Below are 19,986 nucleotides of genomic sequence, written 5' to 3'. Positions count from 1 at the left end.
TTTTATTGGATTTATTAGTGACTATCTTATATTTATGGCCCCTAGTTTTGGTCTCCCCCCACAAGTGGAAACACCTCCTCCACGACTACTTTATAAAACCCTTTCATAATCTCAAAGACCTCTATTAGGTCACCCCTCAACCTTCTATTTTCTAGAGAAAAGAGCCCAAGCCTGTTTAAAATGTGTAAGGAATAGACCATCAATTAAGAAACAAACAATAAACATGCTGTCAAAATAATATTTTAATAATTAGCAATTAAAAACTAGACTAAAATACAAGACCACACTTTCAGTGCAACGCAAACCAAACATAAGAACAACAAGCATTAAACCAGTGAACTGAAGTAGTCACGTAAGAGAAAATTATACGACACCTGCCTTGAGCAGGTGTTGTTCCTAAGTGCTACATTTTGGTTTATTTGATGCATTGTGTTGCGTGGGACCATTTACCATAAAATCCAGGTTATATAAGTTACACTTACAGCCCCACCTCATTTAATAGTTATTTTAAGAAAAACACCTTTGGAGCTGTGAATAAGTTGCCTGCTCCACAGATTTTTCTGTTTGTTAAAATTTTGTCTGCAGTATCTTATTCTCTCTGAAGGAGTTTCTCTTTTTTATCTCTCTGTCTGAAAGTCAGGAACCACAGTTTTCATAATATTGGCACTGATATCAATGGCCATCTGTTCCTGCTCAACTGCTGTTGCACAAGTCACTCTCTAAACATGTCAGGGACAAAAACCTACTAAAAGGTGTAGCCTATGCATTGTATTTTGTACTGCTAAATAACTTAATGATCCAACCTCATATCAATAAAGATGGATTTTGAAAAGGTTTGACATGTATCTGCAATGTTCAACTGCCAACTCACAGTGCTAACCCCGGTCAAATATCTAGTATAATTTATTGTTGGGAGCAGATATCAGGAGCCAAGTATTCTGTCTAAGTATGGTCACTATGATATTTATAATTTTATTCTCCCAACTGTAACTCCCATCTGATCCTCAATGATGCCAGTCTTTCTTCTTCAGCTGGAATATAGGATGGCAGGTAGACAAATCTCCATGGTTACTGTAAATGCCATTCAGTGATCTATGAGCTGCCCCTCTATAGAGTGGAACTGGTCCTTCCAGCTGTTCTTCCTTGTCTTTGTTTGTCTCCCCTCTGCCTCCACATCTGTTGGAGTCCTGCGACACTGGACCCCATGTAATCCCTGGTTTTGTATATAGGCAATGATGAACTTGTAAAAAATCACAGTTGGTGTATTGGGTACAGTTTTGGGCATCCCATTGTGGGAAGGACGTAAAGCAATGGAAAGGTGCAATGTAGATTCATTAAGATGTTCTTAGGAATTACAGCTATGAAGAGAGTCTTGAGAAGTTAGGGATTTTTCACCAGAGCGGAGAAGGTTCAGTGGTGACCTGAAAGAGGGTCTTCAGGATTATCTATTATGATATGGTAAGTAGTGATAGATAATTTCCAGTGGTCGGAGAGATGATATAAAGCTCACAAATTTAAGATGAGCATGAAAAAAGAATTAAAGGGAATGTAAGGAACAAAATCTTTATACGAAGGGTAGTTATTTTCCCACAATCCTGTTGTTGAAGCAGAATGTCAAATTCTTTCAAAAGGGTATTAGTTGCTTGAAAAATATTAAGGCATATGGTGAATGAGCAGGAGAGTGGAATTAGACTGTCGGGTAGATGTGGAGAAAATACCAGCACAGACTTGCTGCACCAAATGATTCTATGATTTTGCAAGTCTTTTCTTCCATAAATAGTAACAGATTTATTTTACACTTTGTGTGCAAGCATTCATTTACACGCATCATCCACATAATCTTAATAAGACTTAATACGATTCTCATAAAAACAGTCATGATGGAAGGCCGACATGGCTATATTCTTGTGTTAATTATCTCCAGCTTTATCACTAAACAAAGCCAAGGTCAAGATTTAAATGAAGAGTACAAACAAAAAGATTGTAAATATCTTATCATTTACAAAATTTACGCAATACAAAAAAAGCATGGAGCAATGCACCTACAAAAGAAACGTTTTAAAATCAAGGTCACAAACTAGTTTTCAAAAAAACCAAGATGATCAGGATTGTTTGCAATGGAGAAAAATACCAGTGCAATGTATCTGGTCCCAATTTCCCTTTGAACATTGTGCTTGTCAGTGTGGAGAATGGAACATTTGCTATCAGTATGCATGGTCAGTAAAAAGAACTCCTACACTAAGTGTATATTGGGTTAAGTGCAGAGGAAAGTCCCTCTGCCCCACATACTTCCCAATACTTGGCTCAGTAATGTAATATTGCATCAAGACATGTTTCACATTACTTGTATTTGACCTTATTATAATAAAAATGGTGAGACTCTTCCAGTAAATCTTCCTCCCCAAAAACATTTCTCGTATTTTTTCATGGAGGCAATGCTCCTTTAAAATCATCAACTTAGAAAATAGGGTTCAATTTTAGTCTTCAGTGCTCTAGCACAGACCTTCTCGTGCTGGCAGTGCATGTCAGGAATTTGGCCATGTGCACAGTCTCGTGACTTTTCATCCATTAAAATTAGAAGATAAAAATTCACTCCGTAGATATTCAAAAATTTTGCAGTCACAATTCGCCTTTTGAGTCATACCAAGCTTCCTTTTGGTGTAGGATACAACTAAATAAAGCCCAGTGGATGCTTTACAACAATAAAACCTGAGAATAATTTCCCCCAAAGGTGATCTGGATTTTTTTAAACTCAGCTGAAAAAATGTCGAGCACTGCGGAGTGATGAGTGCTGGCACAGAATTTAAGGTCAGGCACCATTTCCTGTCAGTCTCAAGTCTACGAGGTAGTGAGTGAAGTTGACCTGATGTGAATTTCTGAGGCCTCAAATGTGTGCGTCTGAAATGGCAAGCAGCGCACCAATTTTCTGAATGTTTTGTTCAACTCTCTGCGAAACCTTTTTACGGAGAAGCAGTAGATGATTGGATCAATGCAGCTGTTCATGCTCAGCAAAGCCAAATTCAGTTTGTGTACAATGTCTACGGCCTTGGGAGGGGCACAATCAGACGTCCCTTTGGAGTTAGCTCTGCTTAACTCCCAGGGGATTAGGGAAATGTGATAAGGTAAAACGCAGATCAGAAATACTATGAGCATTCCCAGCACCATTGATTTAGCCAGCCTTCGATGGATGCCTTGGGAAGCATTCCCCTGGGATGAAAGAGCTTTCATAATTGAAATGTAGCTCAGAAGAACAATCGAGAAGGACATGAGGAAGAAAATGAAAGACGCATACACGTAAATGCTTCCGTCAGAGTATTCTTCGAAACATTTTGTGACGTTATGCCCCTTCCTGAACGTCTGCTGCTGAATCATTGCAGGAATGGCACATGCAAGCCAAAATATCCAAATGGCCCCACAGGTGTAAAGGGATCCTCTCGGATTATTCAAAACAATCTTCTGTTTTGTCATTCGGACTGTGCAGTATCTGTTAATGCTAATGAGGATCATAAAAGTGATGGCGCTGTATGTCGCCAGGTAGTACAACACTCCAGCTACCCGGCAGGTGACTTCCGAGAAGATCCAGTCTCCGCCTTTGAAGTAATAAACAATCCAAAATGGCAGAGTGAAGTTAAACATGATGTCGGCCAGAGTGAGGTTAATCAGATATACTCGGATTGCTTTTTTAACCTTCCTGGCATTCTGTAGGAATATCAGCAGTGCAATGCAGTTCCCAAAGAGTCCTACAAACAGGACCACCACATAGACGAGTGGTAGAATGAAGTTCTGAACAGGGTTCTGAATGTCACAGGCCTCACGAGCTGGTCTCTCCATCAAACTGGAGTTCTCACTGGAGTTCATCGTTGCCTCCCTGCAGCACAATAAAAAAAATGGGCGGGTAAGGTCAGAACAGAATCCTGTCAATCACGCGAGGAGTTATAGGGCATCCTAAAAGCTGTTTTCAGCTAATATTTGAAGAATTAGTAACAGGAAATTAAGGCAAATACTGATAAGATCTGAAATGATGGGCTCTCAATCATCTTAAGGAGCCTCAGTTGTTTACCTCATTTTAGGCAAAATCTTTAAGAAGTAGATAATTGGCATTATCAACAATAGGCCAATTGAAATATATAAGAATAAGAACAAAATGAATTAATTTTCCGCACAGTAACTTGTTTCCTACTACATTTAGGCTGCCATTTTGTACATGGAAAGCTAAGCAGACTGCAGCTGTATGTTCATGCTCAGCTCCAACCTGACCTCTGAGTCACAAGCTGCCCATTGGGACAATGACAGATGGGATAGCCTCACCATTGCGTCGGTCACTTAAGCTGATCTGGAGAAAGGAGGAACCAGCTAGTTTAAAGATGAAGTAAAGCAACTCAAGCAAAACTATGATTACAACTCATGACAAATAAACAGAATATATTCCCCATAGAAAAATATCTTTTAAAAATTAAAAACTCATTGAAAACATACACCAGAGCTAAAATGGGCCTATGTTGAAGTCTCAAAGAAAACATCTGTGAGGATGATTTCCTTTAGTGTAACAACACCATTTGCATTTGTAAAAATGTCCTGTTTGATTAGCTGTCAGCTTTGTAATTTCACTAGAAATATCAGCTAGAGAAAATCTTCCTGTATCGGTTTATGATGTCGATACTATAACTAGGAATCAATGCCACTGAAATTGAGATTTAAAGGAGCAGTCTCTTCACAAAAATGTGTTTGGCAATTTTTTGAAGAATTTGTTTATTTACAGACACTGACTGGATTGTCACATCACTTATGCATAATGTCATCATGATGGAAAATGTTCACAGCTCTTCTGATTTTTGACCATAGCACCAAATAAAAAAAGGTTTTTCCAATGTTTTTACATGGATAGTGTCTCTGCAAAACAAATATTCCATAAGTTGGGATATAAAGATAATTTCATCGATCCCACACTCCAAGCTGGAAGCTGTGCTCAAAGAGAGCACAGGTCCGGGAATTTGAGCAACAGTGTCTTTCGTAACCTGTCGCATTTTGAGATTTTTGCCTATTTAGCTGAGAAGGAATTCTCAGGTTAATTTATATAATGTTGTTGCTATGACATTAAATTTGGTTCACCCAGGGATGCACAAGTTATTCAAAATTTGACAAGATGAAGCAATTAACAGAAATGCGTATACTGACAATATCACATCGGTTTGAGAGAATGGGGATAGGACATTAGTACATACCAGAGATGTTTGCATCTATAATGTTGGATTGGTTTCATTCATTGAGCACAGCAGAAGGCCTAGCTAAATCTACCCCACTGTGATTTAAAATGTAACTAATTTTGATGTATCTCTTTCATAAATAAACAGGGCACCATGGAGTAGATCTTGATTTTGTGCACTATCGCACAATGTCAAAATCTACTCCTATGTGTCTGAATGAGTTTGCAATCAGTCTCACTCTGCTTGATTATAAATCTCACTCTTTGCATTTTCCCAGTGTTGACAGCCTCGTATGAGAGAGGTGATGGTAAATGGTGTTTAAGTGGGAAGTTACAGTAAGCTGTGCAGGACTATCTGCACTTATTTTTCATTCCAGAATGAATAATGACCTCGAAACCCACCAAATCCATCTGTTAACAATTAGAAAGGTCAGTGTAAATACTCCAAAGGCTTTCCAGGGTAAGTGCAATTAAAAGTGCAAACTGGTAACTGGCTTCTTATGTATAGATAATGACTGAAGACGGTTTCAGCAAATTCATAGTTCCTACAATATCTGGCAGGTTTGCGAGTTTATAACTTGAGACTATATGGGGGAGGCCATGCTTGTTAACTCTCTGAGAGACACAGTCTCCCAATTTCAATGCCAAACATAGGCATGCAAGAAGATCACAAAGTGTCAGTTTATTTCTGAATATCATTATTTTAAAAGAGGATACAATTACCATTCAATATTTGTGCAAGAAGTCAACCTCATGGCAGAACACAGGAGCATTTTCTGTCTCATCAGGTTTACAAGCTGTTTGGTAAATGAAGTATACAGTTCTGAAGACTTTTCCTTTTACTACCCCTCAGGTTCAGACAGTGTGCATTACAATAAGAGAGAATGATTATATTCTAGTTTAAGAACTTAAAAAATGATAAACTTTGATGTAGATTTTAGGGGAGTTTCAGTATGTGCTGGAGTGAAAAATTCCCTTTTTTTGCTCTTAATTTCCTCCCCTCATACAATGACTTATCCTGGAGTATAGTTTCTCAACCATTAACAGCCCTGCAGCACCCACCCAAGGGAGCATTCTTCGTGAGTGAGCCTAGATAGCGAGTGTCAGCAGGTTATGGGCATCACAGGTGACTTGGTTTTGATCTCATCCGATGTCCATGGCCGGTAATTTCCTCGATGCTGCTCCCGCTCCACCACTGTAACTTTGCCGTAAAGGGGGTTTTCCATCGCACTTATGGAGAAATTACAGCAGAGGAGCGGGAGCAGCTCCAAGAAAATTCCTGGCCCATGTTTCCACATTTCCCAGCAGGGTTCACTGGTCAGCAAATGGCTAATGGTAACATCAAACCCTTTGAAACCAGCTATCTGAGGCAAACACAGTTTTAAATATCTTGATTTCATATCAAAATGTATTGCTCAGCACTGAACTTGTCATTAAGGACACAGCGGGTTTGCTGCATGCTCCAAGACACATCACACACTCAATAGCATCCAAGGAGTAAACTAATTCAGTGAATAAAAACTGAATCACACAACCCATTCCCTGTTAAAACTTGAATATGGAAATTACTGTGATGTGAATAATACTTTTCCATTATTTCACATCAGTCTGAATCATTCACTTACTCATACTTAGTATTTTGTTCATAATTGTTTTCTACTGAAATGAATGGGAGTAGATTGCTGCTGATGCAACTACATCAAGACATGTTGAATTCATGGTCAAAACATCATCAGAGAGCTTTTTCAAGTCACGATAGCTCTGAGTTTTTTTTTCAAACTGATGAAGCAGTTTCCCATCATCGGTAACCCTAACACAGGTAGCACAGTTCAAACAGAAGGCACTGCTGGATGCCAGACTTGCCTCTCTCCCCACAAGATATGTTGCTTACTTCTGCAACACTCTTTTCATCATATGGTATTGAGGTGAAAAAGCAACACGTTGGCTTACCCATCAAGAGTTCAAATGGATAGCAGTTTGTAACAAAGGTCAAGCAATTACAGAGAGGTTTTTTTTGAAGAGAAGTAGTGTATGATAAAGAAAGTGTTTTATATCATTTCTCCCTCGGTGAGTGAGCCATAAACAATGCAATTGAGCGTTCTGAAATAGGTATTTTGTACACTTTCTCTTTTAGTGAGGAAGAAGCTACCAGCAATGCCATCATCAGGGGAGATGCTCTATTAAAAAGTGCTGTAGTGAATAGACACGTGGCAGCAAAACAATAATGCAAACTTACACCAAATTTAAGGGCTTCTCACTCATGCCCCACAGTAGTGACCCCATTGTGTCCGGAGCTTCTTTCACATCTAGATCTCTCTACAGCATACAATCAGTGGCACCCTGTAGGAATAAAACATTGTATGTCAAAACAGTAGCGCAAACTTACACCAGATTCAAGAGCTACCCACTCACAGTCCATAAAACTAATTCCTCTCACATCTAAATTCCTGCACAGCGTGCAGTCTCTGCCACCTTCATAAGTGCAATTGGCTGCCCTTTTAGCCCTTTGTCCTGCAAGCAGTCAGCTTAATATAGTTAATGTAATGCTACATAGGAAAAATTAAAACAGTAGAGAGGTAAAAATTGAATGCATCCTAAGACATTAATCAAAGCAGTAGGTTTGATGAGTCAAACAGCCTTTTCTCTTGCCCTGCTTTCTTACTTCTACACTTTCAATCATCAATATTCAAACTTGGGGAGAGCAGTAAAGTAGTCTCTTTCATTTGGGGGTTTAATTTTACAGAGATTAGAGTCCCATTACTGACTATAATCGAACTGTTACTAGCATTATTTTGCCAAAGACCAGTCATGCCCATGAGGAATAAAGTAAAGAAAATCTATCTATTTTTATTTACTGGGATGCAGCTAATTTTAAAGACTGTTTATTCTTTAAGATCTGTCAGTTAACTGTATGGCTGCGACAGGGACCACTCACAAACTGCTGTTAGAATGAAGTATTTAGTCTTAGTCACACCTATGCAGGTAAATGTCAGCTCTAAAAGATAAACAAATAGAACAACCTATATATTTCCTTATCTTGGTAAATAAAGGGAATCATAAACTGATATTTCCTAAACTCGGGCTACTTTGGGAACTGTTTCGGAATCAATAAAAATGTTTTTTGAGGAAGTATCAATGAGTTCCAAAGTCTGGGGTTACTGTAATGCACTACATAGGTGTGGAATTCATGGAGCGTTAATGGGCTGCGGCATTGTTTCGCGCCAGCTAAAGGACCTCTTGCCAGACGGAGGTGGGCGTATTGACTGAATTGCTGAAGTTAAAACTAACAAGCGGTCCCCAACCCAGACTTCAGATGTTTGCATTGCAGCAGGTACAGTTCCTGTAACAACATGAGCAGAATCCAAAAATCATTGTGAACTCAAAGCAGTTTTCAGAACCGATTGCTCCTGCCTTTTTCCCCATTATTTAGCCAGCCTGCAAGCTCCCCAGGGTGCTTACTACCTTTCCTTTAAAATCAAGGGGTAGGAACTGGACCTCGTTGCACTCACTACACAGGCTGCCTGCTTAAAACAGACATTAGGTTCCTAACATAAGCAGGAGCCGGGCCTGCTCCAGTGAGGATTCTTCAGCAGTCGTTGTGGTCTAAGCAATGGCTGCCAACAAAAGGTTTTTTTTAAAATCGTTCCCATCGAGCCAGGAGGAGCAGGAGTTCTCCCTCGAATCCACAGTATCCCATTCAAATCATTTCCAACTCATTCTCATTGCAGAGAATTTCAATCGACCAACTCACTTGCTCTTCATTCCCATTGCATAGCGCACATACAGAACTAAGATCCCAGCATATTCAATATTTAATACTCAAAACACTACCCAAGACAGCGTTATCATCTTTTTGTCTGAACTATGTGTGTTCTGAATGGATAATAACATGTGCTGTGGTACAAAGGTTTGTAAACTGGCAATTTTATCCATGGTTAATAAAGATTCAGAATCACAGTAACATCAGTTGGGTAAACTTCATATTTATCAGAAATCAATTGTAACAGAATTTTACAGTGTAGCACATCCTGTAGAAATCCCCCACATAGATTCTGGGTGAGCATAACCACACAGTGGTACACTAATCACCTTTTGCCTTCAATTTTCACACTAAAAAAACCGAGAAGAACAGAATGTTGGGTGTTAAAAGTTTGATAGTTCCAGAGATGCTTATAAAAAGTGATTCTAAGTACAAAAATCAGCAGCTGGAAAAAGTTATTAAATGCTCAAATTACGTGAAGGGACCGAATGTAGTAGGCCTGATGAGTGAGTGGGCCTTGGTTCTGCTTGGTAACCATTTAAACCTACTTCGACCAGCACTTTCTACCTGTGATGTTTGAAGAGATGTAGTTTGGTAACAGTGGTGGCTTTTTTCCTTTTCGAAAACAAGACATAATCCATCAGCAATTTGTTCATTTTCATGGCTCATCTCCTAGACACTGGACTTGTACGTTATTTTTTTTGTTTACTGTCAGTAGCAGAATTGCTGAGTAACATAAAGCATTAATGTGTACAATTGTGTCCTGGACCAGTACTACATATCACTACATTGGTTCCCAACTGACTCCAAACTGCCTGGGGTGGAGGCTTCCTCACAAGGAGGAAAAGAAATCCGAGGGTGGGTGAGTCTCACAGTAGCACTGCTTAAAAAAACCCAGAAAAAACGCATGTCTTGTTGACACTGAAATTCAGAAAATAACAAGACAAAAGAAGAAGTGTTTTTATAGTGAGTTAGACAGACGCTTGCCCACACAGACACCATCTGCTCTGCTTCCCACACACATGAAAAGGCCAATGTAGCACCAACGTCCAGTATCGAATTGAGGTTAGTGGGGAGGGAGGAAACATACACTTGCTGAATGTCCGTGATAGTAACAGCTGCAAAATATGTGCCACTTCTTAGTAGTTACTCAGTTAAAATGCACGACCTCCTTATTGCGCCATCTTACAACACCAGGTTATAGTCCAACAGTTTTATTTGAAAATCACAAGCTTTCGGAGGCTTTCTCCTTCGTCAGGTGAGTGTCACCTGACGTAGGAGAAAGCCTCCGAAAGCTTGTGATTTTCAAATAAAACTGTTGGACTATAACCTGGTGTTGTAAGATTCCTTACATTTATACACCCCAGTCCATCACCGGCATCTCCACATCATCCTTATTAAGCCAGCTATACAAGTCAACAAAATATGTAAATACTAATGCCATTGACGTACATCTTTACAACAATCACATTTATAGTTACTACAAGCACTCCTGTCAGCTATGTAACTGATACTCCACCTGTATGGTAGTTGTGGCTAAGTGGTTAAGATGAAAGACTCATAGATCCATTTCAGCCTCTATATACAAGTTTGAATCCCACCACCTACACACAAGGATTTTCCCCTGATTATAAGAGCAGTTACATTGTTTGCCTAGGGTAGCAGGACACATGGACGCTCCAATATAAAAACAGAAAATGCTGGAAATACTCAACAAGTCAGGCAGCATCTATGGAGAAAGAAACAGAGTCAACGTTTCAGGTTGATGACTTTTCGTCAGAACCGTTCTGACGAAGATGTCACCGATCTGAAACGTTAACTCTGTTTCTTTCTCCACAAATGCTGCCTGACTTGCTGAGTATTCCCAGCATTTTCTGTTTTTATTTCAGATTTCCGGCATCTGCAGTATTTTGCTTTTGGAAGCTGTAATATGTGTGCCAGAGATGGGTGGGATACAGGTTTGTGCCTCTGTGGGGAAGGGCTAAGTGGAGACCACAGGAAGAGAGAGAAATTGGAAGGAGAGTTGTCTCAGACACTGCCATGCACCAACTAATGGCAATGATGGAGTTCTGGGAACAGCCAATCCTCTCAGCCCTAGAAAGTATGTGGTCCAAGGAAACCCTACAAAAGCAAAGGGATAGAGAATAAAATAATTTAAAATAAAAGTAATTTTCCATAATTTGATCAAGCCCATCCAGTTAGCATTGCACCTAAGTTGTTTATTGATTTTAGATGGACATTTTTAATAAGAGGGCTGTTTAGGACTATTTTATGGCTTGTTGAAGTGTGATTGTGGTAATTAAAATGAAGATCTAAAGCAAAGGGATTGTGACAACAATTATCTTTTGAGGCACCTTACTGTGTCCGTATGTGGAGGGACATATGATGGTGGGATTTAGAACATTCTGATGTCCTTATATCTGGCATTACAAATGTAATCTTTTTATTGTAATACTGACTTAAAAAACAACATCACCACAGTCGATGGTGTGGCAGGTACATTATCTATTATGATGCAAACTTATCACAATGACCAATGTTTACAATGTGTATCCATGCAGCTGTCATCGCAAACTTAATAAAGCCATTTGCTTAGTGTTCTGGGATGGCGCTGAGTTTCACAGGTTGGGAAGGTCCCAGATTAGATTCTCAACCTATGCAAATGAGTGGATTTCAGCAAAAATGGCCATGAGGCAGCTACTTTTGACTCAGTGCCATCAACCAGGATATGAGGGAAGCAAATGACTAGATTAATCAGCTACGCCTGATCACTGTTCAGAGGCCCCTCGCTAGATGTGTGCATTCATGAATGCAAGGTGAGCAGCAGACAGGACTTGGCTGTGCTAGCCCCCATGGTGAAATGGTTCAACAACACTCAGTATCTAGGCTCACACATGAACACTTGGGCATTGTACCAGAGGGCTGCCAACACCATCTGTGGAAACCAACCTGGCATGAGTCAACAGTGGTCATTTTAACTTCAATGGAAATGAAAATGGGGAGAGAGGTATAATGGGCAGCCTATTCCATATCGTCCGTTTTACACTATCGTCAAAAGTTAAAATTACCCCCAACACCTCCAGGAGAGGAGGGGAGAAAATTAGAGGGGATAAAAAGGAAATACATTATTTTACATATTTGTAAAAATAGGTTAATTTTTTAAAAATTAGCAGTTGTATTAGCCAAACAATAATCTGTAGTAAAGGGATAACCAGAGCAAAGGTTAGTAGACTGGAGTCTATGAGGGGGAATGAGAATCATCAGCTACTGAATTGTCACTGAGTACAGACTGCAGTATTCAACAACTACAGGACAGTGCGACTGCATCAGGAAGTTCTGGAAGTAGGTTTGATTTCTGGAATGGCAGGAAAATGTCATTCAACACCCACCAAGTTGGTGTTGGAGTAAGTTCATGTTACTTACTGTAAATATTTACAATGTAGTCTTCAGATTCATTTTTCTTATATTTATTACCACTAATCTAATACAAGCTTAAATGACCAGTACAAAAAAAAAATCACAAGTAATGCATCTTGCAAGACATCCTATTTGAGAACAATGTTCCTTTAAGTGATCAGTACCCCTTTTATATGCTTAACAGAACAGACAGCCAATCGAAAGAAATGGAGGGAAATTTTAAAAGGCAGTGCAGTTAAACCAGTGGGCGTGCTGAGGAACAAAATACAGCACAGTATTCACTTTTGCTTTACCAAATAATCAGAAAAACAGAAGGAGAACACAATTTGTAAATTGTTGAGAAAGTTCTCATTCTGTTAATTTTTTCAATTTTCAGTATATCGGTTCTGCAAATGCCTTCAGATGTTTGCAAAATTTGAATTGCAGAAGTGATGTGCTGAACCGCATGGAGCAGGTTCTAGGTTTGTGGCACATTCCCCACACAATGGCCTCGGTATTAACCCCCCCCTCCCCACAACGGACGGGAGGAGGTTAGGGAGAATTAAACCCTAAAAAATGCAAAACGCGAACCGAACCCGACGCGTACGCGCCTGCCACCATTTTTACGGTGGTGAGTAGCGAGGCACACGAGTGTCCCGTCATGGAGAGGCGGGACACTTCATTAACATATTTAAATCAGGCACCCACATTGCAGTTGGAAGCCTGGTTTAAACTTAACTGCTGCTGGCCGGGTTTCCCAGGGCTCAGGAAACCCGGCAGTGATAAGTGCTTTTTATAGCAAGCCTTGTGGGCCAGGTGGAGCAGGAGTGCTCTCCCCAGCCCCTCGAGGAAACCTTCGGCCTCCCTTCTGCCGATCGCGTTCTCTCTCTAGCCCCGGCCGCGATTGGTGACCTCCCCCCATCCCCCAAGCCCCGATCTTCAGCCTGCTCCCCTCCCGGTTGCCGGGGTCCGTCCCCAAGGGTCCCCGGCTGCAGCCTCCTGCTACTGGTTTTTCCACCCGGCAGTCAGTCAATTTGGCCGGCTGCCAGGCGAGAAACAGAAGAAAAAGATTATAATGAGGTCCTGCCGTTAAATTCAGCAGGACCTCCGCGTCCCCAGCCTTGCCAGGTTTGTGTCGCCCCCACCTCCGCTACCGGGATACCCCGCACCTTCCCCGCCTCCCTGTAAATATTGGGACCAATGTGTTCCCAATTTCAGCCAGGTGGTTAGGGAGTCAGTCAACCAGCAGAAGTGAGATGAGGAGTGAAACGTCAGATGGCACAATCCAATCAACGCTCAGCTGATTACAGAGGTGCATTGGTGGACACCTGGAGTGGATCACCTTACCTTCCCTCGCAGCAGGGGGTGGTACTTGGCAGAGGCTCCTGAAAAAGGTGGGGGAAATGAATACCTACAATAACAGGGCAGCCCATTCCAATTTCCCAAATCTACCTTGATAGTAAATGTGCATATTCTGATACTCCAAGTAATTCTACTGCATAAACTACAAAGTAAAATAATGTTGAAAATCATTTTTGTCTTACACAAAGTACATAAGATTCAAACTTTAACACCTTCAAGCATCTTTTTTTTTATATAAGTACAGAAACTAAGGTTGGAGCACTCACCAGTGGCCCTGAGACACCAAACAAAGCAATCGGTCGTCTGTGAATTCAGAAACTGCTAAAGAAACGATCTAGAGCGAATCCTTGCAGTGGCATATTCCTAGTGTGTCTCACACACTAGCAGTCAGCGGAGACGATAGTTCGTATAAACTGAATAAACTAATGCAGGATTGAAATGCCTGGCCCTCTTGACAGTTGCTGTTCAGACACACCCCTTCTCATCTATTGGCCAGTGGTTTGTTTTGGAACTCACTAAGACAGCTCGGATCTTATCTGATCTGTTTCGTCGTTTTTTGTACATCACTTTAATCAAAGATCCGCCTTCCTGTAAATTACTCGTAGTAAGCATATCGTACCCAATTCATTTGATTGGTACTGTGGGGAGTGGGTGGAATTTTTTATATTAATCAATTATAAGCGGGGCTTTTGGTTTTATATTGCTACGATTCAATCTGGTTTACAGATTGAGAGATTGTGAACACAAATCTCACCCCTGTACCAGTGAAACCTGGCAATAACTCTGATCAGTTAAATAGTCTTGATATAGTTAACACAAACAATGTTCTTCTTCCTCAATGGTGTCAGGTTAATCGGATGGAGAAAGCTGGCTGTACATGGGAAGGACTGAGTCTGGAACTGAGGATGGGCAGTGTGTAAAAGTAACCTGCAAAACAGCTGCCAGGTTAATTTGTTATGGTCGTTACGATCAGTTCATAGAATCATAGAATGGTTACAACACAGAAGGAGGCCATTCGACCCATCGAGCACGTGCCGGCTCTATGTAAGAGCAATCCAGTTAGTCCCATTCCCCCGCTCTTTCCCCGTAACCCTGCAAATGTTTTCCCTTCAAGTATTTATCCAATTCCTTTTTGAAAGCCATGATTGAATTTGCTTCCACCACCCTTTCAGGCAGTGCATTCCAGATCATAACTACTCGCTGCGTAAAAAAGTTTGTCCTCATGTCGCCTTTGGTTCTTTTGCCAATCACATTAAATCTGTGTCCTCTGGTTCTTGACCTTTCTGCCAATGGGAACAGTTTCTCATTATTTACTTTATCTAAACCCTTCATGATTTTGAACACTTCTATCAAATTTCATCTTAACCTTCTCTGCTCTAAGGAGAACAACCTCAGCTTCTCCAGTCTATCCACGTAACTGAAGTCCCTCATTCCTGGAACCATTCTAGTAAATCTTTTCTGTACCCTCTCTAAGGTCTTCACATCCCTCCTGGGCGGTGCCCAGAATGGAACACAATATTCCAGCTGTGGGTAAACCAGTGTTTTATAAAGGTTCAACATAACTTCTTTGCTTTTGTACTCTATGCCTCTATTTATAAAGCCCAGAATTCCATATGCTTTTTTAACCACTTTCTCAACCTGTCCTGCTACCTTCAAAGATTTGTGCACATATACCCCCAGGTCTCTCTGTTCCTGCATCCCCATTAGAATTGTACCATTTAGTTTATACTGCATCTCCTCATTCTTCCTGCCAAAATGTATCACTTCGCACTTCTCTGCATTAAATTTCATGTGCCATGTGTCCGCCCATTCCAGCAGCCTGTCTATATCCTCTTGAAGTCTATCACTATCCTCCTCACTGTTTACTACAATTCCAAGTTTTGTGTCATCTGCAAATTTGAAATTGTGCCCTGGACACGGCGGCTCACCACCCCTTCTCAAGGCCAATTAGGGATGGGCAATAAATGCCGGCCTCGCCAGCGACGCCCACATCCCATGAACGAATAAAAAAAAAACACCCAAGTCCAAGTCATTGACGTACATCCAAAAAAGCAGTGGTCCTAGTACCGACCCCTGGGGAACTTCACTGTATATCTTCCTCCAGTCCGAAAAACAACCGTTCGCCACTAACCTCTGTTTCCTGTCACTTAGCCAATTTCGTATCCATGCTGCCACTGCCCCTTTTATTCCATGGGCTTCACTTTTGCTGACAAGCCTATTATGTGACACTTTATCAAACACCTTTTGAAAGTCCACATACACAACATCAACCACATTGCTCTAATCAACCCTCTCTGTTACCTCATCAAAAAACTCAATCAAGTTACTTAAACACGATTTGCCTTTAACAAATCCATGCTGGCTTTCCTTTATTAATCCACACTTGTCCAAGTGACTATTAATTTTGTCCCAGATTATGGTTTCTAAAAGCTTCCCCACCACCGAGGTTAAACTGACTGGCCTGTAGTTGCTGGGTTTATCCTTACACCCTTTTTTGAACAAGGTTGTAACATTTGCAATTCTCCAGTCCTCTGGCACCACCCTCATATCTAAGGATGATTGGAAGATTATGGCCAGTACCTCCGCAATTTCCACCCTTGCTTCCCTCAGCAACCTAGGATGCATCCCATCCCAATGACTTATCATTGGCGTTCAAATAAAAATCAGTCGGTATTCCCACGTTTAATCGTGCTGACATCTTCCAGAATTCCCTTATTTTAATCCCTCCAATCCTGTTTCTGACAACACCAACAACATTCTCTATGACTGTGACAATAGCCCATTGTCCCATCTCTGCCTTTGACACTGTTGACCACTGCATTTTCCTCCATCAGCTCCCCTCCATGGTTCTTCTTCATGGCACTGATCTCTCCTGGTTCCATATCTTTCTCAGACATCTTGAACAGTTTCTCTAGCAGGGCCCACGTGAGGGTTACGTGCAGTATCTCTCAGTGTTGGTCATTGGCTCCCTCTTATTCATCCTTTACATACCACCTCTCAGCGACATTATCCACAAGCATGAAATCAGCTTTCACATGTGTGCTAATCACACACAACTCTGTCTCTTTGCCACCTCAATCATCTCCAAGATATTTGCTACATGAACTGATTACCTGCCCAACATCAAGCCTTGGATGAAAAAACATTTTTTCCAGCTCAGCAAAGCTGAAAATATCCTTTCTAGTTCCTACCTGTACTTATGTGCCTTTGACTCCAGCTCCATCAAGCTCCCCAGATGCCTGCTCATACTGAACCAAGTGATGCACCATCATACCCTGAACTGACCTTCCTACCCCACATCCAAAACATTGCTTATCTATACCCATCACCCTCCATATGTTGTGGAAACCCTAAATCAAACTTCCATCATCTCTAGAATGGATTTCTTGAATGCTCTCCTCACCAGCCTCCCCATCTCAACCCTTCACAAGCTCCAGTTAATCTAGAACTCTCTGATCAAGTTCTGTCTCATGCTAAATCCAACACACCATCATCTTTGTCTTTGCAAGTTCCACTGGCTCTCTGTCCTCCAGCACATCAACTTCAACTTAAAATCTCACCTTCTCTGAGTGATATTCACCAGCTGCATGTTCCAGCCAACAGCCCCCACTCCTCCAACAGGAAATTACTGCTTGTTTCCCCTTCCTTTTCCTCCATTATCAGAGGGCAATCTTTCAGTCACTACATTCCTGCTCTTTGGAACACTCTCCCAAAACCACTTCATTTACCACCTCTCACTTCCTTCAAAAGCTTCTTAAAAATCTAGGTCTAGAAATTCGGCCGTACACCGCCCATTTCTCGAGCGCTATACAGCCTCCTGAGCCTCCAATGGGGTGGGATGAAAATGCACGCACATTATGAGCTGGAAGTGCACTGCTACCATATTGGTAAAGGCCGAAAAATCCGTGTGAAGTGCCTATGCCTGAAACAGGTGTTAGGCCCATTACTTATGCAAATAAGGGGCCTACTTCCTGTTTGAGGCCTCCACCGCAAGATTGGTTTGGCCTGAGGCAGCTGGCCTTAAAGGGACCGCCTGATAGACCCCGCAACCAACAAGGTAACTTTTTAAAATATACTTACCTGAATGTGGAGTCGGGAGGTGCAAGAGTGCTCCTCCCACTCCCACATTTACCGAACGCGGGCCACCGCCACTCTGATTACTGATCCCCCCCCGGCCACCAATCGTCACCATCCCCACCCCCCGGCCACAATCTCTTCCCCCCCCCCCCCCCACTCCCAACCCCTCGGTAGCCCGAGGGCCTCTGCTAGCCTCGGGCCTCACCATTCAGGCACATCCTGCAACCCCCGCATACCCAAAAATGGACATGCCTGAATTTTTAAGCCCTGATCTCCTCTAACGTGCCTTTGGTACCCTCCTTTAACTGTTCCTCTCTCCTGCTTAGTCCACCTCTCCCTCTTTTAAATTGCTCTGAAATGCTCTGCTAGATTAAGTTGTTGTTGATGATAGCTGTCCGGTGACATTTATCAAGCCATGTATCAGACCTGTGCCATACTTGCGACCAACACAGGTCTTTTACACTGGCCTCGATTTTAACCCCCCTTGCCTAGTGAGAATGGAACGTGGGAGAGGTTAAGATTAGGCTGAGTCGATGTACCAGCTTGAAGTTGCTCCGTTCCCGCCCGACGCCATTTCTCCTTCGCCGACTTTCAAGTCGGCCGAGGCTCCCACTACAGGTAGGCAGGGGCGTACTTTAAATTCAAACGTCGTGGCTCCATGACGTGATTTTAACGTCGAATCAGTGGGAGACCCGCACTATGTGGGGCCCAACAGCCGAAACGGACCGAGAGGTGCCAACTGGATAGAAGAAGCCAATGTTAGTTTTGTAATCTGACTTTTGTGAGAACTCCTTGTGGGCCAGGATGAGCAGGAGTGCTCCCCCAATCCCCCCACCCCTCACCCCCAGGCCTCCCCAGCACCAGCCTTGCCTTTCCCTCTGCGCGCTGGCAACGACTGCCAAAGCCCTTGCCCAGCACTATTGTTATGTCGAGGACCGTTCCTTCGTGTCCTCAGCATCCCAAGGCTCCCGAGCCGATTTCGGGTGAGGGACAGTGCTGGAACATTTAAATGAGACCCGGGAGTTAAAATGGCTCTGGCCTGATGCTGAGCTTCCTGTGGGGGCTTCCCTCCCGCCTGCACTCTCGACTATCCCAAACATGCCCCTCCCCCCCCAGTAAAAATAAAGTACTGGCTCTAGTACAATTCTGGTTCACTCATTTGGTGCTAAATTTGGCAGTTGAAAAATATCCACCACGGTGTACAGCCTTGCGTGCAGACACCATACAAGGTTCACCACAGTCTCCGACTAATGCAATTTGCTTTTTTCATAGTCTGGTTTGTCTTAAGGTGCTGCCGTTTGCAGAAATAGCATTATTGTTGCTATTCTTAATGACTTTCACATGCTATGTGATTCATGAGCTGCATTGTGTGGAGAATTTCAGATTATTTTCAGCCAAAATTATATATATATATACACACACAAAGCTATGTTACAATACTATACTAATGGGAAATTCTGTTGTCCTATGCATTGTTTATTGTATATTATTAGCTCCAATACTGACAGAAAATCATGTCAGAAGCACCATGCAAGGATTATGATGTGGCGTGACAACAGAATGCCGCCCACCATCATTAAGTTGGCAATCACAATTATTGAGAAGACGGTTGATTTGAAAACCATCCATAACAACAGTGGTGACCTTTTTAACTGCAGATACAATTAGGACTCAAGAATAATTCCCAAGTCTAACAGTCGGACCACAGGGAAGCAATTCCAGAGAACGAGGACTCAGGGAGCACTCCTCGTCCAGGCAGTGGCATGGAGCATTCTAAAGAACATGAAAGTTATTGTATTATTCCCAAGCCTCACATGGGCACTTATGTGCTCATTATAATATTAATTTTTGTCTCCATTCTTACTTTTCTCTCACTCGTTTCTCGTTCTTTTGGTCAGATCACTCTGACCTTAAATAGTTAGGTTGCCAAGCTCCTTTGGCATTTAGTCCTCGCTAAGAATGATGGATGTGTGATGCCATTAAAGACTCTGTAAAGCCTGCCCCACTCTTACTGAATTAATGTTATTGATGTCACATGGGGAGCAAGCTTTACACAGTGACATCGTTTATTCATAATTCTAAGCAGGAGAAGATGAATTCAGGAGAGATCTACCTTAAATAATTGAGCACAGAAAGCTGTGCCCAGAGGAATCAGAAATGGCAAGGAAACATCAACAGTAATTCATCG

At 41.8% G+C, this 19,986-nt stretch overlaps 1 protein-coding gene across 1 annotated transcript; it reads right to left on the bottom strand.

The window, feature by feature from the left end:
• Positions 1-256: 256 nt before the first annotated feature.
• On the bottom strand, positions 257-14,116 carry LOC137342800 (platelet-activating factor receptor-like). Its single transcript, XM_068006984.1, has 3 exons — positions 13,988-14,116; positions 7,440-7,543; positions 257-3,868 (listed from the first exon to the last, which is right to left on the bottom strand). Exons 2-3 carry the CDS (start codon positions 7,484-7,486, stop codon positions 2,839-2,841), a joined length of 1,077 nt encoding a protein of 358 aa, XP_067863085.1. The 5' UTR covers positions 7,487-7,543; positions 13,988-14,116; the 3' UTR covers positions 257-2,838.
• Between the last annotated feature and the right edge of the window lie 5,870 nt (positions 14,117-19,986).

Source organism: Heptranchias perlo, chromosome 26 (assembly GCF_035084215.1).
Source record: "Heptranchias perlo isolate sHepPer1 chromosome 26, sHepPer1.hap1, whole genome shotgun sequence".
Lineage (NCBI taxonomy): Eukaryota > Metazoa > Chordata > Chondrichthyes > Hexanchiformes > Hexanchidae > Heptranchias > Heptranchias perlo.
The sequence above is the reverse complement of the archived record's forward strand: the minus strand, read 5'-3'. Positions and strand labels throughout refer to the sequence as shown.